This window comes from Pristiophorus japonicus, chromosome 10, assembly GCF_044704955.1.
Source record: "Pristiophorus japonicus isolate sPriJap1 chromosome 10, sPriJap1.hap1, whole genome shotgun sequence".
Lineage (NCBI taxonomy): Eukaryota > Metazoa > Chordata > Chondrichthyes > Pristiophoridae > Pristiophorus > Pristiophorus japonicus.
Window position 1 is genome coordinate 47,957,038 of NC_091986.1, and position 25,329 is coordinate 47,982,366.

The window sequence follows — 25,329 nt, forward strand, 5'->3', positions numbered from 1 at the left end:
TCATGGGCAAAATGTTCCTCGTAGTCGTTGATGCATTTTCAAAATGGATCGAGTGCACCATTTTAAACTCGAGCACCACCTCCACCACAGTAGAGAGCCTTAGAACCATGTTTGCAATGCACGGCATTCCTGACATATTGGTCGGTGATAATGGTCAGTGCTTCACCAGCGCAGAATTTCACGATTTTATAGTTGAACACAATATAAATCACATTAAGACGGCACCTTTGAAGCCGGCTTCCAATGGCCAGGCGGCACGAGCAGTGCAGATCATTAAACAAGGCATGCTAAGAATCCAAGGTCCCATGCTGCAGACCCGCCTGTCGCGACTGCTGCTGGCATACAGATCTCGTCCGCATTCGTTGACTGGGGTTCCCCCCCGCACAACTATTGATGAAACGAACCTTAAAGACCAGGCTCTCGTTAATCCTCCCAGACATGCATGAAATTGTTGAGGCTAAGCGTCAAAAGTAAATTGAGTACCATGACCGAAATTCGAGGGGGAGGTGGATTGAGATAGGGGACAAAGTGTTTGTGCTAAACTATGGCCGGGGCTTGCAGGGACAGTAACAGACAAAGAGGGAAACAGGTTACTGGTTGTACAAATGGACAATGGCCAATGTAGATCAAGTAAAAAGTAGATTCACTGATAACAATGAAGAACCAGAGGCAGACTACAATGTGGAACTCACACCACACCTGGTGGACAGACATGTGGAACAACCTGAGGAAAGGGCAATCTCAACAGACAGCCCAGGCGAGATACCAGCAATCACACCGAACAAAACAGTAAGCCCAGGCGAGATACCAGCAATCACACCGAATGAAAAACAGGCACCAAGGCAAACAACTGAACCACAACTAAGACGCTTCACGCGAGAGCGCAGACCACCTGAGAGACTGAATCTATAAAGGCAGTAAGACCTTGGTGGAGGGTGATTACATGTATCTCACATTACTGTATATAACTGTATCTTACCATGCTATATATGACTGTAACTGGATATGGCCTGTAACAATAAGCATACCTTACCACCAGGGGTGCACTTGCAGGAGACACTCCATACCTGTCCCACTGAGGTATATAAAGGGAGGTCTCAGGCAAGTGCAGCACTGGAGAGCTGGAATTAAAGGTGCAGGTTCTGAGTGACCTTGACTTCAGCATGTGCCTCGTGTAAGTCAGTACATTAGAGTCAGGACTTAACACGGTCGAATTTAATGAATGGGCCAGCCCCATTGTTCCTATGCTGAAAAATGATGGCACAGTCAGAATCTGTGCAGACTACAAGGCTACGATCAACAAGGTTTCGAAACCCGTACCCGTTACCGAAGGCTGATGACCTGTTTGCGACGCTAGCCGGAGGGAAGTCGTTCACAAAACTGGACTTGACGTCGGCCTATATGACACAGGAGTTGGTCGAGACGTCGAAGAGACTTGCGTGCATCAACACGCACAAAGGACTGTTTATTTACCACAGGTGCCCTTTCGGAATTTGCTCGGCTGCAGCAATATTCCAGAGGAACATGGAAAGTCTACTCAAGTCCGTTCCCAGAACCGTCATGTTCCAAGATGACATCCTGATCACCGGTCGTGACTCCAAAGAACATCTGAACAACCTGGAAGAGGTTCTACTGCATTTGGATAGAACGGGACTCAAACTGAAACACTCGAAGTGCATCTTCAAGGCATCGGAGGTCGAATTCCTCGGGAGGAAAATCAATGCTGATGACATCAGACCTACTGACGTGAAAACCAAGGCCATCAAGAATGCACTCAAGCCGCGGAATGTGATGGAGCTGCGTTCGTTCCTGGGTCTACTCAACTACTTTGGTAACTTCCTACCTAAATTGAGCACCTTACTAGAACCACTGCAAATGTTATTGAGAAAAGGCGACAACTGGGTTTGGGGCGCATTGCAAGACGAGCTTTCGAGAAAGCCACCAATCTGCTTTGCTCAAACAAGCTGCTGGTACATTATGACCCATGTAAACATTTAGTTTTGGCCTGTGGTGCACCGTCATATGGAATTGGTTGCGTACTCCAACAAGCCAATGAGTCGGGGAAACTTCAACCTGTCACGTATGCATCCAAAAGTTTGTCTAAAGCAGAAAGAGTCTACAGCATGGTAGAAAAAGAAGCTTTCGTGTGTGTGTACGGTGTTAAAACGATGAATCAATACCTGCTTGGTCTGAGGTTCGAATTAGAGACAAGCCGCTCATTTCATTGTTTTCCGAGAGCAAAGTTAGCAATACCACTGCTTCATCCCGCATCCAAAGGTGGGCGCTGACATTATCTGCCTATGATTATATCATTTGCTACAGACCTGGCACAGAGAATTGTGCCTGTGATGTATGTAGCACTCAAATCACTGACTCCACACAGTCTGGTGTTGTAGTAACTGCTGTGACCTTGGTCCTTTATTGTGTAACTCCAGAGTGCCCCTCAGGTGTGGCGGGCAGCCTTTTATACTCTGTCTTGCAGGTACTTTTGGGTCTCTCACCACAGTGCCCCTTGTGGTGCACCATTGTAACTATACATTTAATGTACATGGACAATATATAACATCTCACTCCCCACCCCCCCGAGTTCCAAAAACAAATTGCCGGTAACCTCAGCCTTGTTCGCTCTGGTTGATTTGTGAGTGTGAGTCCATGACCATCCACTTCCCTCTCCCCCCCCCCATGTAGAGATTATGCTTGCGATCCGGTGCGAGCATGTGGTATTAGCAGTCCTTACATGGGTGATACAAGTACACAAACATAATCTCCAGTAGAAAGCAGGTACACAGACAGTACATTTGTATGATACATATAGATGCGTTGAAGAGTTATATCAAAAGGTTGCAGATACACTGAACAGTTATTAAATCCCAGCTCCACAGGGTGAGGTATGGTGGTGGCATACTGCCCCTTTTTGCCCGAGGTAATGGGCTGCGCTGAGGCAGGGTATGGCAACTAGTGCATTGCCTTGCGGCTTTTCTGCAGCCGCTGAACAATTGCATAAATCACATAAAATCAGAAATCGCATTAATCCATTACTCATGTTAGTCACAGATCCATTAACCCTTTTAACTGTGCATTGTGATATTAACTCTTTTCACCAATCATATCAATCATTTTAATCACAGTAATCATTTTAGCATCAAAATGTTAACTCTTGTCATAAATCACGTCATCATACAAATCACAGTAATCATTTTGACTCACTTTTGCCCTTACAAAAGTCTCTTTGTGGGGACCGCCAATGGTGTAAGGCCCCTTTAAGACTCCTGGGTACATTTCTCTTTTAAGATGCCATTTTTCCCACGAGGTTTCAACTGGGCGCCGCCATTTTAGGTGCTCTGCTGGTGCCTGCCTGCCTCTCTCTGCAGAACTCTGCTGCCACGAGGCTCACCGCCATCTTGAACTCGCTGTGCTGCTGCCTGCTCTCCCTCTCTCTCTCTCTCTCTCTCACTCTCTCGAGCCGCCACACTCTGAACGCACCCGGGAGCCGCAACGCACCGGCCCCCGCACCGCCGCATTCTCCGGAGCACCCCACGCAGCTGACCTTTTTGCCCGGGAGCCGTCACACACAAACACGTCCTCCTCACTGCCGCAGCCGATCCTGGATGAGCCCCGCTTCTCGGAGCACCGGCCCTCATGATGTCGCCGAGCGAGTCCCGCTCCCGAAACTGCCGATTCACTGCTCCTCCCGCTGCAAGCCCCGCGAACGGCCGCCTCTGCCTGTGAACACGGTGGACAGCGTTCTGTGGAGGAATGAAGTCTTCCCAGCTCCCACAGACCTTCCCCATCCATCTCCTGCTGAGTAGCGTCAGCCCATCGCCTGCAGTGATCCACAAAGGTAAACCGTGCGTCTCACCACCGTGAGATACCTGCACATCCGCTCTGCCAAGAACAGGTATCAGTTCTTTGGTGTAGGTGCGCAGCTTCACCGTGACCGGGACCAGCTTGGGTCGTGCAGCTGGGTTGATCCACAGTTTATCAAAAGTTTCCTGACTCATCAGCGACTGACCCGACCCCGTGTCCACTTCCATAATCACTGGGGCCGAATTGTCGGTACATGTATACAGTCCAAACGCATCATCTTCTTCTACCTGGGGCTGGGATGCCCGTCGAGCCAAACCGCAACGCTCCTCGCTAGATAGCAGATCATCTATCGTCTCCTCAGCCACACGGTGAGTCGTGTTTCTTTTGCACATATGCTGAAGGTGGCCTTTCGTGTGGCAGGTATTGCACGTATACTCCGCAAACCTGCATCGGTGAGCCCCTTGGCTTCCTCCGCAGTGCCAGCATGGTGCTAGTCGATTAGTCCCCCTCGGCGGACTCTGAGTTCTAGGACTCTGAGGTCCATGCTCTCTGCCCTGGGCAGAGCCACGTTCTGCAGTTTTGTCCGTGACGGGCGCTATCCTTTGAATAGTATCTGCCGGGTTCGAGACCGTGTGGATCATCTGTTTGGTGCTGCAAGTCGAGGTCATAAATGCCCGGCTGATGTTGATGGCTTGCTGCAGGTTGCCTGTAGGTTCAGTAGATAGCAGCTTGTGAAGGAGACCCTCATTGCCAATCCCCATAACAAAGACGTTTTGCAACGCCTCGTAAGGTGTGTGCCAAAATCGCACGGCGCCGCAAGTCTCCTGATGTCCGCAGCATATTTTGTGGCATCCTGGCCCTCAGGTCTGCAATGGTGGTAGAATTTGTACCTGGCCGTGAGGATGCTCTCCTTCGGTTTCAGTTGGTTATGAATGAGTGCAATCAGCTGCTCATATGACTTGTCCTTGGCGCTCGTGGGTGCCAGCAAATCCCTGACGAGATGGTAAACCTCATCGCCACAACTGGACAGCAATATCACCTTACGCTTCTCTATCAGTGCGTTCGTGTTCCCTGTCAGGTCGTTTGCTATAAAATAGTACTCGAGCCTTTCCGTAAAGGCATCCCAGTCATTACCCTCTGTGAAATCCTTTAGCGTGCCCAAAGTAGCCATGGTTGCATGAAGCGCTCGTCCGTGTCCTCGTTGCCAATTTGTGATGTATGTAGCACTCAAATCACTGACTCCACACAGTCTGGTGTTGTAGTAACTGCTGTGACCTTGGTCCTTTATTGTGTAACTCCAGAGTGCCCCTCAGCTGTGGTGGGCAGCCTTTTATACTCTGTCTCGCAGGTACTTTCGGGTCTCCCACCACAGTGCCCCTTGTGGCGCACCATTGTAACTATACATTTAATGTACATGGACAATACATAACAGTGCCGATGCTTTGAGCCGGTTGCCGTTGCCCACACCGGAGGTGGAAACGCCACAACCGGCAGATCTAATGTTAATCATGGATGCTTTTGAGAGTGAAGGAACCCCTGTCACGGCTCAACAAGTTAAGACCTGGACCAGCCAAGATCCGATTTTATAGATGGCAAAGGGTTGCATCCTCAAAGGGGATTGGTCTGCCATACCTAAGCAAATGTGCGAGGAGGCCAAACCGTACATTCGTCGCAAGGACGAAATGACTATTCAAGCAGATTGCACATTGTGGGGCCAGGAAAGGGAGAGAGAAGTTCGTGCGTGAGTTACACAGCACACATCCTGGTATAGTGATGATGAAGGCCATCGCCAGATCCCATGTGTGGTGGCCAGGAATTGATTCTGAGCTGGAAGCAAGCATGCATCAGTACAACATTTGCATGCAGCTCAGCAAAGCACCAGTGGAATCGCCGCTGAGTCTGTGGTCATGGCCATCCAAACCTTGGTCCAGGATCCATGGAGATTTTGCAGGTCCCTTCCTGGGGAAGATGTTTTTAGTGGTGGTGGACGCTTATTCGAAGTGGATAGAATGCATAATCATATCATCCAACATGTCCACGGCAACCATAGAGAATTTCAATTTCATGTTCGCGACACATGGTCTGCCTGACATAGTGATGAGCGACAATGGGTCGTACTTCACCAGTCAGGAGTTTCAGGAGTTTGTGAAACTTAATGGCATAAAACGTGTAAGGTCATAACCGTTCAAGCTGCGTCCAACAGGCAAGCTCAACGTGCAGTACAAATTATCAAGCAAAGCATGAGGAGAGTAACTCAAGGGTCACTGCAGACCCGCTTGTCCTGCATACTGCTGAGTTACAGGACAAGACCCCACACGCTCACAGGGGTGTCGCCTGCTGAAATCATGATGAAAAGAGGTCTTAAGACCAAGCTATTTCTGGTACACCCGGATTTAAATAATGATGTTGAATACAGAAGACAAAGTCAACAAGGTTACAACGATCGCGTAACTGTGTCACGCGAGATTTCTGTTAATGATCCTGTATATGTGTTGAACTATGGTCAGGGTCCCAAATGCATCGCTGGTACGGTCATGGCCAAGGAGGGTGACAGATTATTCGTTATTAAGCTCATGAATGGGCAAACTTGCAGGGAACACATGGATCAGACAAAGCTGAGGCACACAGACGAGCCAGAACAGTCGGACGAAGAAACCATAGACGACCAACCAACCTACCAGCAGCCTTCAGAGGACTCAAGGGTCATCAGTGAACCCGGAATTTTCATCATGGACCTGTTCAATAAAAATGGACTTGCAATTCCTGACATGGCCACTGCCACCCCCAACAAGTCAGTCATCCATCCATCAGCCACAACAGACATAGAAACATAGAAACATAGAAAATAGGTGCAGGAGTAGGCCATTCGGCCCTTCGAGCCTGCACCGCCATTCAACAAGATCGTGGACCTCCCTCAACCTCTGCATGGAGTGACTTTGCAACCTGGGAGATTTCAACCTCCATCCCAATTCATCATGCTGTCTCTCCTCTGAGTTCACGGCCCTTCTATCCTCCCTTAATCTCTACCTCCATGTCAACTTACCTCACCCATATTCACGGCCACTCCCTTGACCTTGCCATCTCCCTCAGTACTGCCGCTCCGACAGTACAGCGCTCCCTCAGTAGTGTCCCTCCGACAGTGCAGCGCTCCCTCAGTACTGCCTCTCCAACAGTGTGGCACACCCTCAGTACTGCCCCTCCGACAGTCCACCACTCCCTCAGAATTGCCCTTCCGAAACTGTGGCGTTCCCTCATACAGCCCCTCTGACAGTGCAGCGCTCCCTCAGTACTGCCCCTCCGACAATGCAGCTCTCCCTCAGTACATCCCTCAGTACTGCCCCTCTGACAGTGTAGCGTTCCCTCATACAGCCCCTCTGACAATGCAGCACTCCCTCAGTACTGCCCCTCCAACAGTGCAGCACTCCCTCAGTACTGCCTCTCAGACAATGCAGCACTCCCTCAGTACTGCCCCTCTGACAGTGCAGCACTCCCTCAGTACTGCCCCTCCGACAATGCAGCGCTCCCTCAGTACTGCCCCTCCGACAATGCAGCGCTCTCTCAGTATTGCCGCTCCAACAGTGCAGCACTCCCTCAGTACTGCCCCTCCGACAGTGTGGTGCTCCCTCAGTACTGCCCCTCCGACAGTGTGGCGCTCCCTCAGTACTGCCTCGCCGACAGTACAGTGCTCCCTCAGTACTGCCGCTCCGACAGTGTGGCGCTCCCTCAGTACTGCCCCTCCGACAGTGCAGCGCTCCCTCAGTACTGCCCCTCCGACAGTGTGGCGCTCCCTCAGTACTGCCCCTCCGACAGTGCAGCGCTCCCTCAGTACTGCCGCTCCGACAGTGCGGCGCTCCCTCAGTACTGCCCCTCCGACAGTGCAGCGCTCCCTCAGTACTGCCCCTCCGACAGTGTGGCGCTCCCTCAGTACTGCCCCTCCGACAGTGCAGCGCTCCCTCAGTACTGCCCCTCCGACAGTGTGGCGCTCCCTCAGTACTGCCCCTCCGACAGTGCAGCGCTCCCTCAGTACTGCCGCTCCGACAGTGCGGCGCTCCCTCAGTACTGCCCCTCCGACAGTGCAGCGCTCCCTCAGTACTGCCCCTCCGACAGTGCAGCGCTCCCTCAGTACTGCCGCTCCGACAGTGCGGCGCTCCCTCAGTACTGCCTCGCCGACAGTGCAGCGCTCCCTCAGTACTGCACTGGGTTTGTCAGCCTCGATCATGAGGCTCAAGTCACTGGAGAGGGGCTTTGAACCTATAATGAATGTAATGACTCAAAAGACTTGTTAATGTAAACTGCCTCAGGAGTAAACCTGATCCAACTTTATTCGCGCCCAAAGTAACCCATGTGACATGGTACCCGCGCTTATATACCAGTGACCGCGCATGCGCTCGTACAGCCTGATGACCTCCGACTGTGGCGCCCCCTGGTGTCTGGTGACCCCTAGCATAAATACATAACAACATCCCCTTTCAAGATCTTAATATCAGTCTTTTTACAAATTAAGACGGTCTGGGACTTTCAGCTCACGAGTTGATCGTCTCAGTTCAACTTCAGTTCTAGGTGAGTGTTCTGAGTCAGTTGTGACTGAAGGCTGAGTAACCGATCTGATGGGAGAGGTAATGACCACATCAGGGACTGGAGGTCCAGTTTCAATAATGACAGCAAAGTCCTCTGATGAATAAACATTGGTTGGTTAGTCACTGACTGCATCTTCCTCAAGCAGTTCCAGTTCATCCGTGTGCTGCAGTTTTATCTGATCAAAATGTTTCCTGCATGTTTGCCCATTCTTGGGCACGACAATAAGCACTCTGTTACCCTCCTTGGCTGTAACAGTACCGGCGATCCACTTTGGAACTTGACCATAGTTCAGGACATAAACCGTATCGTTGACAGAGATGTCACGTGACACAGCAGCACGATCATGATACTCTTGCTGACTTTGACGTCTGTTTGCAACACGATTATTCAAATTGGGATGAACAAGAGAGAGCTTGGTCTTGAGATTTCTCTTCATCAGTAGTTCAGCAGGGCAGACCCCAGTAAGCATATGAGGTCTGGTCCTGTAACTGAGCAGTATACAGGACAAGTGAATCCTGAGTTACACGTTTCATACTCTGCTTGATCGTTTGAACAGCATGCTCTGCTTGACCATTAGAAGCAGGTTTGAATGTGGCTGACCTCACATGTTTAATACCATTGAGTTTCATGAACTCTTGAAACTCCAGACTTGTGAAGCGAGATCCGTTGTTGCTCACAACAATGTCAGGCAGACCTTGAGTAGCAAACATGACACAAAGGCTCTCAATAGTAGCTGTAGACGTACTGGATGATATAATAATACACTCTATCCACTTTGAATATGCATCCACCACAACAAAAAACATCTTTCCCAGGAAATGGCCCGCAAAATCGATGTGGATCCTTGATCATGGTTTAGATGGTCACGATCAAAGACTCAGCGGAGATTTCTTGGTACTTTACTTAGCTGCATGCAAGTATTGCACTGATCCACACATGATTCCAGATCAGAATCAATTCCAGGCCACCATACATGAGCCCTAAGCAATGGCTTTCATGATAATACCAGGATGTGTGCAAATTTTTCTCTACCTTTCTTAGGCATAACAACACGATTACCCCACAGTAAGCAATCTGACTGAAGGGACAATTCATCTTTGCGACGGTTGTAAGGTTTGGTCTCATGACACATTTCCATAGGTATTGCACACCAATCACCACTGAGGACACAACGTTTCACAACCGATAAAATAGGGTCATGGCTGGTCCAGATCCTAACTTGTTGAGCAGTGACAGGTGTTCCTTCACTCTCCAGCATCCATTACTAACAGTAGATCTGCAGGTTGAGGCGTCTCCACCTCGGATGTGGGCAACGGCAGGTGACTCAGTGCATCGGCACAATTCTCACTGCCAGGTCTATGATGAATAACATAATCATAGGCAGACAATGTCAACGCCCAATCTGGATACGGGACGATGCATTGGTATTAATACCTTTGTTTTCTGAAAACAATGAAATGAGTGGCTTGTGATCCGTTTCGAGATCAAAACAAAGACCAAACAGGTACTGATGCATCTTTTTGACCCCATACACACAGGCCAAAGCTTCTTTTTCTACCATGATGTAAGCTCTTTCCGCCTTTGACAAACTTCTCGAAGCATACGCAACAGGTTGTAGCTTACCCGACTCATTTGCTTGTTGTACAGAGCCAACCCCATATGATGAAGCATCACAGGCCAATGCAAGATGCTTACACGGATCATAATGAACAAGCAACTTGTTTGAACAGAGCAGATTCTTAGCTTTCTCAAAGACTCTATCTTGAGACACACCCCAGACCCAGTTGTCGCCTTTTCTGAGTAGCACATGCAGTGGCTCGAACAAAGTGTTCAATCTGGGTAAGAAATTACCAAAGTAGTTGAGCAGCCCAAGGAATGAATGCAGCTCCGTCACATTCTGAGGCCTGGGTGCATTTTTGATAGCCTTGGTTTTTGAATCAGTAGGCCTGATGCCATCAGCAGCAATCTTCCTCCCCAGGAATTCAACTTCAGGTGCCATGAAGACAAACTTTGAATGTTTCAGCCTGAGTCCCACTTTGTCCAGACGATGTAGGACTTCTTCAAGATTGTTCAGATGTTCAGTAGTGTCATGACCTGTGACCAGATTGCAATCTTGAAACATGACAGTTCTAGCAACGGACTTCAGTAGACTCTCCATATTCCTCTGAAATATGGCTGTAGCCGAACGAATTCCAAAAGGACACAAACAGAGACAAACAGTCCTTTATGGATGTTGATGCAGGTGAGTTTCTTCAAAGTGTCGACTAGCTCCTGTGTCATATAGGCCAACGTCAGATCCAGTTTAGTGAATGACTTTACACCAGCTAGCATGGTGAACAGGTCATCAGTCTTCAGTAATGGGTACTAATCCTGTTTCGAAAATCGGTTAAGCGTAACCTTGTAGTCTCCACAAATCCTGACAGTGCCATCACTCTTCAACACAGAAACAATAGAACTGGCCCACTCGTTAAACTCGACCGGTGATATGACCCCTTCACGTTGGAGTCTGTCAAGCTCAATTTCAACCTTCTCCCTCATCATGTAGGGAACAGACCGAGCCTTATGATAGACAGGCCTTGCATCAGAATCCAGGTGAATCTGCACCTTGGCTCCAGTAAAATTACCAATGCCCGGTTCAAACAAAGAAGGAAACTTCTTCAACATTTGAGCACAATGACAACGCTTTGATATCATTCCAATTCTACGTGATTTTCTTGAGCCAATTCCTGTTGAACAGCGTTGGACCATTACCTGGGGCGATCCATATCGGTAGATCATAGAAACATAGAAATTAGGTGCAGGAGCAGGCCATTCGGCCCTTCGAGCCGGCACCGCCATTCAATAAGGTCATTGCTGATCATTCAACCTCAGTACCCCTTTCCTGCTTTCTCTCCATACCCTTTGATCCCTTTGGTCATAGGGGCCATATCTAACTCCCTTTTGAATATATCTAACGAACTGGCCTCAACAACTTTCTGCGGTAGAGAATTCCACAGGTTAACCACTCTCTGAGTGAAGAAGTTTTTCTTCATCTCGATCCTAAATGGCTTACCCCTTATTCTTAGACTGTAACCCCTGGTTCTGGAACTCCCCAGCAACGGGAACATTCTTCCTGCCTCTAACATGTCCAATCCCGTCAGAATTTTATATGTTTCTCTGAGATCCCCTCTCATTCTTCTAAACTTCAGTGGATACAAGCCCAGTTGATCCAGTCTCTCCTCATATGTCAATCCTGCCATCCCGGGAATCAATCTGGTGAATCTTCGCTGTATTCCCTCAATAGCAAGAACGTCCTTCCTTAGACTAGGAGACCAAAACTGAACATAATATTCCAGGTGTGGCCTCACCAAGGCCCTGTACAACTGCAGTGAGACCTCCCTGCTCCTATACTCAAATCCCCTAGCTATGAAGGCCAACATGCCATTTGCCTTCTTCACTGCCCACTGTACCTGCATGCCAACCTTCAATGATTGAAGTAACATGGCACCCAGGTCTCGTTGCACCTCCCCTTTTCCTAATCTGTCACCATTCAGATAATATTCTGTCTTCCTGTTTTTGCCACCAAAGTGAATAACCTCACATTTATCCACATTATACTGCATCTGCCATGCATTTGCCCAAGTCACCCTGCAGCCTCTTAGCATCCTCCTCGCAGCTCACACCGCCACCCAGCTTAGTGTCATCAGCAAACTTGGAGATATTACATTCAATTCCTTCATCTAAATCATTGATGTATATTGTAAATAGTTGGGGTCTCAGCACTGAACCCTGCAGCACCCCACTGGTCACTGCCTGCCATTTTGAAAAGGACCCATTTATTCCGACTCTCTGCTTCCTGTGTCTATCCACGTCAATACATTACCATCAATACCATGTGCTTTAATTTTGCACACTAATCTTTTGTGTGGGACCTTGTCAAAAGCCTTTTGAACGTCCAAATACACCACATCCACTGGTTCTCCCTTGACAACTCTATTAGTTACATCCTCAAAAAATTCTACAAGATTTGTCAAGCATGATTTCCCTTTTATAAATCCATGCTGACTTGGACAGATCCTGTCACTGCTTTCCAAATGTGCTTATATTTTCATCTTTAATAATTGATTCCAACATTTTCCCCACCACCAATGCCAGGCTAACCAGTCTATAATTCCCTGTTTTCTCGCTCCCTCCATAGGAACTGATCCACAACATCATGACACCTTGACTACTGCACTGCCAATCACCGGTATGAGTTCCTTAGTGTAAGTACGCAACTTGGCATTGACTGGACTCAGCTTAGGCTTCACAGCCTCAGTGTCCCACAGCTTGTCGAATGTCCTTTGGCTCATTATTGACTGACTCGCACCCGTGTCCAGCTCCATTGATACAGGCACTCCATTCAGCTTCACATTAACGATTAACGGCTGGCTCTATCCCAAGAACGAATACAGACCATACACTTCCTCCTCGGGTTACGTATCCGGGCCAGCACTGGACTGGTCATCATCAGCAATGTGATAAGCAGCAGCACGCTTGCTCAGTTGTGGGCACATTCTCTGAAGATGCTCCACTTTCGAACAGCCATTACAGGAGTACTGTTTAAACTGACACTGATAAAGCCGATGATTGCTCCCACAGGGTGAAATCGGATTCATACCAGTTGGCGAACTTTGAGCAGCTACAGGTTTCACATAAGCAGTCGAGTAGGCCCTGCCATAAGCAGCTCTGCAGACGACGACACAATCTTGTTTACAGTACTTGCCGTGGAGCTCCGACTCTTCGATGATATCTACCTCAAATTATCATCAGTCGTCCTATATGCCTGGGCAGTCACGATGGCCTTGCTCAAATACAGCTTCTCTTCGGCCAATAACTAACGAAGGATCACATCATGGTTGATGCCTATCAAGAAGAAATCTCACAGCATGTCTTCCAACCATGTTCCCAAACTTACACGGCTCAGCAAGACGTCACAGGTCGGCGACAAATCCCGACACATCCCGGCCCTCAGCACGAACATAGAAACATAGAAAATAGGTGCAGGAGTAGGCCATTTGGCCCTTCAAGCCTGCACCGCCATTCAATAAGATCATGGCTGATCATTCCCTCAGTACCCCTTTCCTGCTTTCTCTCCATACCCCTTGATCCCTTTAGCCGTAAGGGCCATATCTAACTCACTCTTGAATATATCCAATGAAATGGCATCAACAACTTTCTGCGGCAGGGAATTCCACAGGTTAACAACTCTCTTTTTGAGTGAAGAAGTTTCTCCTCATCTCAGTCCTAAATGGCGTATCCCTTATCCTAAGACTATGTCCCTTGGTTCTGGACTTACCCAACATCGGGAACATTCTTCCTGCATCTAACCTGTCCAGTCCCGTCAGAATTTTATACGTTTCTATGAGATCCCCTCTCATCCTTCTAAACTCCAGTGAATAAAGGCCCAGTTGATCCAGTCTCTCCTCATATGACAGTCCAGCCATCCCTGGAATCAGTCTGGTGAACCTTTGCTGCACTCCCTCAATAGCAAGAACGTCCTTCCTCAGATTAGGAGACCAAAACTGTACACAATATTCCAGGTGAGGCCTCACCAAGGCCCTGTACAACTGCAGTAAGACCTCCCTGCTCCTATACTCAAATTCCCTTGCTATGAAGACCAACATACCATTTGCCTTCTTCACCGCCTGCTGTACCTGCACTTTCAGCGACTGATGTATCATGACACCCAGGTCTCGCTGCACCTCCCTTTTTCCTAATCGGCCGCCATCCAGATAATATTCTGCCTTCGTGTTTTTGCCCTCAAAATGGATAACCTCACATTTATCCACATTATACTGCATCTGCCATGCATTTGCCCACTCACCTAACCTGTCCAAGTTACCCTGCAGCCTCTTCGCATCATCCTCACAGCTCACACCACCACCCAGTTTAGTGTCATCCGCAAACTTGGAGATATTACACTCAATTCCTTCATCTAAATCGTCAATGTGTATTGTAAAGAGCTGGGGTCCCAGCACTGAGCCCTGCGGCATTCCACTAGTCACTGCCTGCCATTCTGAAAAGGACCCGTTTATCCCGACTCTCTGCTTCCTGTCTGCCAACCAGTTCTCTATCCACGTCAGCACATTACCCCCAATACCATGTGCTTTGATTTTGCACACCAATCTCTTGTGTGGGACCTTGTCAAAAGCCTTTTGAAAGTCCATATACGCCACATCCACTGGTTCTCCCTTGTCCACTCTGCTAATTACATTCCCAAAAAATTCCAGAAGATTCATCAAGTATGTGCGTAGAAGCGATAGCGTGAGATGATGATCTCCTCTTTTGGCTTAAGATGGTCACACACCAAAGCACACAAATCCCCATATTCTTTGTCCATTGGACGTAAAGGCGAGAGAAGATTCTTCACGAGGCCATAAATTTTTGGACCACAAACGGTGAGGAAAACCGCCCTGCGCCGAACTGCGTCAGCCTCTCCCTCCATTTTGTTGGCCACAAAATACTGATCTAGGCGTTCGATAAAATCCTCCCAATTCTCGCCATCCGTGAATTTCTCCAGAATTCCAATAGTGCCCATTATACATGTGAAGGTTCTTAAATTACCTTATCGCCAAATGTAATGAATGTAATGACTCAAAAGACTTGTTGCTGTAAACTGCTTCAGGTGTAAACCTGATCCAACTTTATTCGCGCCAAAGTAACCCGAGTGACATGGTACCTGCGCTTATATACCAGTAATTGCGCATGCCCGCGTACAGCCTGATGACCTCCGACAGTGGCGCCCCCCTGGTGTCTGGTGACCCCAAGCATAAATACATAACACAGCCCATGTCCTTCTGTCTCAGAAGCGAGAGTGCTACTCACTGAGCCATCGCTGACACCTTAAATTGAAAGTGAGTGGGTGGAGAATTTGAGCGAGTCAACACCACAACATCTCATAAGTGCTACTGGCAGATGGAACTCTGTGCCATGGGTGTGAATTTATAAAATTTAGGGTTCGGGTCTCACCCAATAATCACCTAAATTTACCCAAATGTTTTGCTATTCATTTATTCTGTTTTTTTATCTATAAAGACCTGTTCAAAGCTTTGTGATGTAACTAAGGAGAAGTGCAGCACTTTGTGGTGTAGTTAAGTGGATAATTCAACAGTTAGGAGGACTCAATGGTGTACCTGGTGTGACTGATGGACAGATCAGGGAGCAGGTTAATCTAGTGCAAAGTAACACACATTTTAAACATGCTTGAGAACTGTCATTGTTCTTTTACAGTACAATACAACAGCAACTTGCATTTATATAGCGCCTTTAACATAGTAAAATATCCCAAGCAATGCACTCATTAATTTTGTTTGTGTGCGCAGTCCATTCAAAATACAGTGCATGCATGATTTTTCCTATTGAAAAGCCGGCTGCACGGGAGTTCCTGGCCACACAGCTTAAAGGAAACAGTGGTCCCAAGGCACCTCACAGGAGCATTATCAGACAAAGATTTGACACCGAGCCACATAAGGCGATATGAGGACCGATCCTTGGCCAAAGCTGTCGGTTTTGAAGAGCGTCTTAAAGGAGGAGAGAGGGAGAGAGAGGTGGAGAGGTTTAGGGCAGCAATTCCAGATGTTTTGGGCCTCGGCAGCTGAAGGCATGGCTGCCATTGGTGGAGCGATTAAAATGGGGGATGTGCAAAAGGCCAGAATTGGAGGAGTGCAGATATCTCAGTGGGTTGTAGCCTCATAGTATACAGAAATGTTTGAACAGCCTGGCCGGTACAGGAGTTAAGTTGCCACACAACTATGACCTGAGGACTTCTGGGGGGCTGCAAGGTAGGGTGTCCTCTAGATGCAATGCTGGAAAAGAATCAAGGGAGTGGAGTGAATCGAAGTGTTCGCTGTCTGGCATATGTCGAACAGAGTGGGCAGGGAACACACTGGGGTCCCTCTGAGAGCGAGGGAGTTACACACTGGGATCCCTCTGAAAGTGAGGGAGTTACACACTGGGGTCCCTCTGAGAGCGAGGGAGTTACACACTGGGATCCCTCTGAGAGCGAGGGAGTTACACACTGGGGTCCCTCTGAGAGCGAGGGAGTTACACACTGGGGTCCCTCTGAGAGCGAGGGTGTTAAAGGCTGGGGTCCCTCTGAGAGCGAGCGTGTTACACACTGGGATCCCTCTGAGAGCGAGGGTGTTACACACTGAGGTCCCTCAGAGCGAGGGAGTTACACACTGGGGTCCCTCTGAGCGAGGGAGTTACACACTGGGGTCCCTCAGAGCGAGGGAGTTACACACTGGGGTCCCTCTGAGCGAGGGAGCTACACACTGGGGTCCCTCAGAGCGAGGGAGTTACACACTGGGGTCTCTCTGAGAACGAGGGTGTTACACACTGGGGTCCCTCTGAGAGCGAGGGTGTTACAGGCTGGGGTCCCTCTGAGAGCGAGGGAGTTACACTCTGGGGTCCCTCTGAGAGCGAGGGTGTTACACACTGAGGTCCCTCAGAGCGAGGGAGTTACACACTGGGGTCCCTCTGAGCGAGGGAGTTACACACTGGGGTCCCTCTGAGCGAGGGAGTTACACACTGGGGTCCCTCAGAGCGAGGGAGTTACACACTGGGGTCCCTCTGAGCGAGGGAGCTACACACTGGGGTCCCTCAGAGCGAGGGAGTTACACACTGGGGTCTCTCTGAGAGCGAGCGTGTTACACACTGGGGTCCCTCTGAGAGTGAAGGTGTTACAGGCTGGGGTCCCTCTGAGAGCGAGGGTGTTACACACTGGGGTCCCTCGGAGAGCGAGGGTGTTACAGGCTCGGGTCCCTCTGAGAGGGAGGGTGTTACAGGCTGGGGTCCCTCTGAGAGTGAAGGTGTAACACACTGGGGTCCCTCTGAGAGCGAGGGTGTTACAGGCTGGGGTCCCCCTGAGAGGGAGGGTGTTACACACTGAGGTCCCTCTGAGAGCGAGGGTGTTACAGGCTGGGGTCCCCCTGAGAGGGAGGGTGTTACACACTGAGGTCCCTCTGAGAGCGAGGGTGTTACAGGCTGGGGTCCCCCTGAGAGGGAGGGTGTTACACACTGAGGTCCCTCTGAGAGCGAGGGTGTTACAGGCTCGGGTCCCTCTGACAGCGGGGGCGTTACCTTTGAGGACTGTGCATTGTACCAACCGCGGGGATACCGGGCGATGTTGTCCATGTGTTTCTCAGCTTTATACCAGTCCTTGTGCCACTTGAGACGATCGTACTGAGGCTCGACTTGCTGGAGGCGATCCAGGATGGCTTTGTTCTCACGGGTGACTCTCAGCAGTTCTCGCTGGCGCTTTTCGCTGTTCAAACTAAGTTATGAAAGATGGCAGTTTAATAAAAGTTTTTGCTCATCCTGCACCTTACCAAGTCCTGAGGACATCCCCAAGTGCTTCACAGACGATGAATTACTTTAGAAGGGCAGTCGCTGTTATTACTTGAGCAAACACACACCCAATTTGCACACAGCAAGATCCCATAAATAACAATGAGGTAAATGAACAGTTGAGGAAATATTTGCCGGGACTCCAGGGAGAACTCCCTTGCTCGTATTCGGATTGTGCCATGGGACCTTTTACATCCACCTGAGAGAGCAGACGGGGCCTCGGTTTAAATTCTCATTCAAAAGACGGTGCTCCCTCAGTACAGCCTCTCCAACAGTGCGGTGCTTACTCAGCACTGCACCTCTGACAGTGCGGCGCTCCCTCCATACTGCTCCTTCGACAGTGTTGCACTCCCTCAGTACTGTTCCTCCGACAGTGCTGCACTCCCTCAGTACTGTCCCAACGACAGTGCAGCACTCCCTCAGTACAGCACCGGAAGTGTCAGCCCAGACAAACTTGGGGATAATGATATTCAGTTGCACCATAACTGTATGGGACAGAATCGATAGACCATTATTTTGGTTTGTATGTTTGCTCTCACCATCGGGGCTCCTCAGTATCCTGGTTCCATCAAGATTTCCAGCACTGTAGAGTCTAAGATCAGTCCACAATTTGATGTGTATTAGGGATCGCCAACTCTGGCTGTTTTCATGACATGATCTCCTGCTTCCAACCGCCCACCCCCACGCTCCCACCATTGGTTGCCTGACATGTCCATCCCAGCAGTGACCCATCCTCCCCAGGCCAACTGGATTCAAACAGGCTCCTAATTCTATGATGCTTGACTGTCATTCAAATAGCCTCTTTCTCCCGTCTCCAATATTTTTATAACTAATAAATGGTCAAAGAAAATAGTAACAGACTTCAGAAGGACAGAGACAGACGGATGAAATGGGCAGACACATGGCAGATGTATTTTAACACAGAAGTGATTAATTTTGGTAGGAAGCATGAAGAGAGGCAATATGAACTAAATGGTACCATTTTGCAGGTTGTGCAGGAACAGAGAGATTGAGGAGTGCACGTACACAAATCTTTGAAGGCGACTGGACAAGTTGAGAAGGCTGTTAAAAAAGCATACGGGATCCTTGAATTTTTTAATACAGTATAAAAGCAAGGAAGTTATGCTAAACCTTTATAAAACACTGGGGCCCCAGCTGGAGTATTGTGACCAATTCTGGGCACCACACTTTAGGAAGGATTTCAAGGCCACGGAGAGGGTGCAGAGGAGATTTACCAGAATTGTACCAGGGATGAGGGACTTCAGTTATGTGACGAGACTGGAGAAGTTGGAATTGTTCCCCTTAGAGCAGTGAAGTTAAGGGGAGATTTATTTGAAGATTTCAAAATCATGAATGGTTTTGATAGAGTAAATAAGGAGAAACTACTCCAGTGGTAGAAGGATCAGCAACCAGAGGACACAGATTTAAGGTGCTTGACAAAAGAACCAGAGGCGACATGAAGAAACAATCTTACGCAGCGAGTTGTTGTGATCTGGAACGCGCTGCCTCAAAGGGCAGTGGAAGTAGATTCAACAGTAACTTTCAAAAGGGAATTGGATAATTACTTGAAAGGAAAAATAATTGCAGGGCTATGGCAAAAGAGCGAGGGACAAATTGGGTAACTTTTTCAAAGAGCTGGCACAGACACGATGGGCCGAATGGCCTCTTTCTGTACTGTATCATTATATGATTTTATAAAAATGAAAAAAAAACACAATATTTTTAATGCCCCTATCTCTGATTTTTTTTCCCGGGGTTTGCCTGCAGCAGTGTCCTGGAGATTAATCTTCAATTCCTGGAGACTCCGGGACAATCCTGGAGGGTTGGCGACCCGAGATATGCAACAAAAGAATCTATAAATTCACAATTCAGGGACCCTACTTGCTCAATTGAATGGCTGCCACAGCACTGAAACCCATTGGCACACAACTGAACAATTACTGTCAGAATGCACATCCACAATGGAAGAGCACAAATAAGGAATGTCACCTTTTCAATTTATACTCATTCTTGTTGTCAATTCGGCCTGTGGTCCTCATGATTGTGGACATCTTGTTCAACAATAGCTGGTTATCTCTCTCAATGGTGGAGAGCCTCTCTTCCTCAAGCTGTGATGTTAAATATAACATACAATCAGCACCTTTCAACTATGTTCCTTGTATGAAAGAACAAATTCACGTTTTACATTGAAGGAGATAAAACCGACTTTCACAACACAGCTGACTGTTACAGACACTGATTGTGCAGCCCACCCCCAAAAAAAGACTTTATATCGCATATACACTCCAAAAGTATTTCATTGGCTGTAAAGCGCTTTGAGACGTCCGGTGGTCGTGAAAGGCGCTATATAAATGCAAATCTTTCTTTCTTCCATTTCTCCTAATCTGTGGAAGGACATTCTTGCTATTGAGGGAGTGCAGCGCAGGTTCACCAGACTGATTCCCGGGATGGCAGGATTGACATATGAAGAAAGTCTGGATCGACTAGGCTTATATTCACTGGAATTTAGAAGAATGAGAGGGGATCTCATAGAAACATATAAAATTCTGATGGGATTGGACAGGTTAGATGCAGGAAGAATGTTCCCGATGTTGGGGAAGTCCAGAACCAGGAGTCACAGTCTAAGGATAAGGGGTAAGCCATTTAGGACCAAGCTGAGGAAAAACTTCTTAACTCAGAGAGTTGTGAACCTGTGGAATTCTCTAACACAGAAAGTTGTTGAGGCCAGTTTGTTAGATGTGGCCTTTACGGCTATAGGGATCAAGGGGTATGGAGAGAAAGCAGGAATGGGGTAACGAAGTTGCATGATCATCCATGATCATATTGAATGGTGGTGCAGGCTTGAAGGGCTGAATGGCCTGCTCCTGCAACTATTTTCTATGTTTCTATGGCGCCTTTCATGACCTCATGGTATCCCAAATTAACTTACAGCCAATAAAGTACTTTTTGAAGTGTAGTCACTGTTGCAATGTAGGAAACAAGGTAGCCAGTTTGCGCACAGCAAGCTCCCACAAACAGCAACATGATAATGTCAAGATAATCTGTTTTAGTGATGTTGGTTGAGTGATAAATATAGGCCCCAGGACACCAGGGAGAACTCCCTTGCTCTTATTTGAATAATGTAGTGGGATCTTTTACAATCACCTGAGAGAGCAAACAGGGCCTCGGTATAATGTTTCATCCATAAGACAGTCCCTCCGACAGTGCGGCCATCCCTCAGTACTGCTCTTCCGACAGTGGAACACTCCCTCAGTACTGCCCCACCGACAATGCAGCACTCCCTCAGTACTGCCCCGACGACAGTGCGGCATCCATCAGTACTGCCCCACCGACAGTGCAGCACTCCCTCAGTACTGCCCCGACGACAGTGCGGCATCCATCAGTACTGCCCCTCTGACAATGCAGCCCTCCTTCAGTACTGCCCCGCTCAGTACTGCACTGGAGTGTCTGCCTGGATTATGTGCTCAAGTCCCTGGAGTTGGACTTGAACTGTGGCACAGGGTGACTCCGCACCTTCAGGAGATTAGGGGAGAGAACTGAAAGAGGGGGTAATTGCATTTTTAAATGGTGGAGTGATGTGGAACTCAGTGTTTCAAGATATCCGCAATTTCACATTCCAGCCTGTACATTCAGTGACGCCCACATCCCGAGAATGAATTAAATTTAAAAAACGCCTCACCAGTTGTGAAGGCAATTTGTCATCTTCCGTCTCATATTTTGGCACAATTTCCAATTATTTCTGTTATGTATGTAATAACTCGATAGACAATACTGTAAACTAACACAGGTACAAACCTGGCTGTGCTTTATTAGGGCCCAAAGTGATTACATTACATGATGGCTTGCCTTTTATACCTGGGATGCACACACGTACGTACAGCCCAATGACCTCCGACAGTGGCGCCACCTGGTGGCTAGTAACCCCAAGCATACATCATTGCCAATATTCCCCTTTAAGATATTAGTAACAGTTTTTTTACAAATTGAGACGGTCCAGGGCTTTCCGTTCCCGAGTTGATCGTCTCAGTTTAACTCCAGCCTTGGGCGAGTGTTCTGAGTCTGTTATGACTGGGGGCTGGGTAGCCGATCTGATGGGAGTGGCAATGACCATGTCAGGGATTGAAAGTCCAGATTCATTGATGACAGCGGAGTCCTCTGATGACTGAGAGTAGATTGGTTGGTCACTGATTATGTCTTCCTCAGACTATTCCGGTTCATCCGTGTGCCGCAGCTTTATCTGATCAACATGTTTCCTGTATGTTTGCCCATTCTTGAGCTTGATGATAAACACTCTGTTACTCTCCTTGGCCGTAACAGTACCGACGATCCACTTGAGACCTTGACCATAATTTAGTACATACACAGGATCGTTAACAGAAATGTCGCGTGACTCGGCAGTACAATCATGATACCACTGCTGACTTTGACGTCTGTATTCAACATGATCGTTTAAGTCAGGGTGGACAAGAGAGAGCTTGGTCTTGAGACCTCTCTTCATCAATAGTTCAGCAGGTGGGACCCTGGTAAGCGTGTGGGGTCTTGTCCTTTAACTAAGCAATATGCATGACAAGCGAGTCTGCAGTGAACCTTGAGTTACACGTTTCATACTCTGCTTGATGATTTGGACCGCACGCTCTGCTTGACCATTAGATGCAGGTTTGAATGGTGCTGACCTCACATGTTTGATACCGTTGAGTTTCATGAACTCTTCAAACTCAAGACTAGTGAAGCAAGGTCCGTTGTCGCTTACAACGCTGTCGGGCAGACCATGAGTGGCAAACATGACACGAAGACTCTCAATGGTAGCTGTGGATGTACTGGATGACATGATTATACACTCTATCCACTTGGAATATGCATCCACCACAACTAAAAGCATCTTTCTCAGGAAGGGACATGCAAAGTCGATGTGGATCTTGGACCATGGTTGAGATGGCCACGACCACAGACTCAGCGGCGATTCCGCTGGTGCTTTACTTAGCTGCATGCAAGTGTTGCACTGATGCACACATGATTCCAGATCAGAGTCAATTCCAGGCCACCATACATGAGACCTGGAAATAGCTTTCATCATGACAATACCAGGATGAGTGCTAAGTAGATCATGTACAAATTCCTCTCTCCCTTTCTTACGCATAACAACACGATTACCCCACCGTAATGGTAAAGTCCTTACTCTACAGCATGAAACCACACGAGGCACATTCTGGGAAAAAGCTCACTCTGTGACCGTAACTCTTGTGACCGCGATGTTTAGTTGAAAAATCGTGGCCGCTAATCGAATGTCAAACGGGCACCTGTTATAAACGAACAGTCCCTTGTGCGTGGTGATGGTGGTCAGTAGTTTGATTCGTCGGCCAGTTCCTGGGTCATACAGGCTGAAGTGAGGTCCAACTTGGTGAACAGGTTGCCGCCTGCCAGCATGGCGAAAAGGTCCTCTGCTCTTTTGATCGGGTATTGATCTTGTAGGGACACCCGATTGACGGTGGCCTTGTAGTTGCCACAGATCCTGACAGAGCCATCCGCTTTTAGGACGGGAACGATGGGGCTCGCCCAGTTGCTTAATTCGACAGGCGAGATGATGCCCTCTCTCAACAGCCGGTCCAATTCGCTCTCGATTTTTTCCCGCATTACATACGGCACCGCTCTGGCTTTGTGGTGCACTGGCCAGGCATCCGGGATGATGTGTATCACAGCTTTAGTGCCTTTGAAAATCCCGACGCCAAGTTGGAATAGTGAATCGAATTGTTGCAGAACTTGTGAGCACGAACTTCGCTCCACAGATGACATTGCATGAACATCCCCCCATTTCCAGTTCATCTCGGCTAACCAACTCCTCCCCAAAAGTGCAGGACCATTGCGCAGGACAATCCAGAGCGGCAGCCGATTCACTAACCCGTTGTGTGTGACAGCCAACATTGCACTGCCTAGCACCGGAATGATTTCTTTAGTGTAAGTCCGTAATTATGTCTCAACATGTGCTAATTTTGGTCCACTGGCTTTAAATGGCCATAGCTTCTCAAATTGCTGAACGCCCATGAGTGACTGGCTGGCCCTGGTGTCCAGCTCCATGTGTACAGGGATACCATTTAACAAAACCTTCATCATCGTGGGTGGCGTTTTGGTGTATGGAAACATAGAAACATAGAAAATACATGCAAGGGTAGGCCATTTGGCCCTTCGAGCCTGCACCGCCATTCAATGAGTTCATGGCTCAACATGTAACTTCAGTACCCCATTCCTGCTTTCTCGTCATACCCCTTGATCCCCCTAGTAGTAAGGACTACATCTATCTCCTTTTTGAATATATTTAGTGAATTGGCCTCAACAACTTTCTGTGGTAGAGAATTCAACAGGTTCACCACTCTCTGGGTGATGAAGTTTCTCCTCATCTCGGTCCTAAATGGCTTACCCCTTATCCTTAGACTGTGACCCCTGGTTCTGGACTTCCCCAACATTGGGAACATTCTTCCTGCATCTAACCTGTCTAACCCCGTCAGAATTTTAAACGTTTCTATGAGGTCCCCTCTCATTCTTCTGAACTCCAGTGAATACAAGCCCAGTTGATCCAGTCTTTCTTGATAGGTCAGTCCCGCCATCCCGGGAATCAGTCTGGTGAACCTTCGCTGCACTCCCTCAATAGCAAGAATGTCCTTACTCAGGTTAGGAGACCAAAACTGTACACAATACTCCAAGTGTGGCCTCACCAAGACCCTGTCAGCCTGTAGCAACACCTCCCTGCCCCTGTACTCAAATCCCCTCGCTATGAAGGCCAACATGCCATTTGCTTTCTTAGCCGCCTGCTGTACCTGCATGCCAACCTTCAATGACTGATGTACCATGACACCCAGGTCTCGTTGCACCTCCCCTTTTCCTCATGTCACCATTCAGATAATAGTCTGTCTCTCTGTTTTTACCACCAAAGTGGATAACCTCACATTTATCCACATTATACTTCATCTGCCATGCATTTGCCCACTCACCTAACCTATCCAAGTCACTCTGCAGCCTCATAGCATCCTCCTCGCAGCTCACACTGCCACCCAACTTAGTGTCATCCGCAAATTTGGAGATACTACATTTAATCCCCTCGTCTAAATCATTAATGTACAGTGTAAACAGCTGGGGCCCCAGCACAGAACCTTGCGGTACCCCACTAGTCACTGCCTGCCATTCTGAAAAGTCCCCATTTACTCCTACTCTTTGCTTCCTGTCTGACAACCAGTTCTCAATCCATGTCAGCACACTACCCCCAATCCCATGTGCTTTAACTTTGCACATTAATCTCTTGTGTGGGACCTTGTCGAAAGCCTTCTGAAAGTCCAAATACACCACATCAACTTGTCCACTTTACTGGAAACATCCTCAAAAAATTCCAGAAGATTTGTCAAGCATGATTTTCCTTTCACAAATCCATGTTGACTTGGACCTATCATGTCACCTCTTTCCAAATGCGCTGCTATGTGAATATCCGCCGCATGGACCCGCTGAACCTCGGCGTCCATCGATTCGCCCCAAAAGTCATCTTGCCTCAGAGGGCCCTCTTCTGGTCCATCCACCTCATATGTTAGTCTG

The 25,329-nt window shown here is 48.3% G+C and overlaps 1 protein-coding gene across 1 annotated transcript in view; it reads right to left on the reverse strand.

Moving 5' to 3' along the window:
* LOC139274733 (uncharacterized protein CFAP97D2-like) overlaps positions 1–25,329 on the reverse strand; it is an 89,604-nt gene that overhangs the window by 32,292 nt on the left and 31,983 nt on the right. Inside the window, exons 3-4 of the mRNA XM_070891421.1 lie at positions 19,744–19,862; positions 17,488–17,680 (exon numbers count right to left, since the gene is read on the reverse strand). Of these exons, the coding sequence (XP_070747522.1) occupies positions 17,488–17,680; positions 19,744–19,862 (312 nt within the window). The remainder of the gene's footprint in view (positions 1–17,487; positions 17,681–19,743; positions 19,863–25,329) is intronic.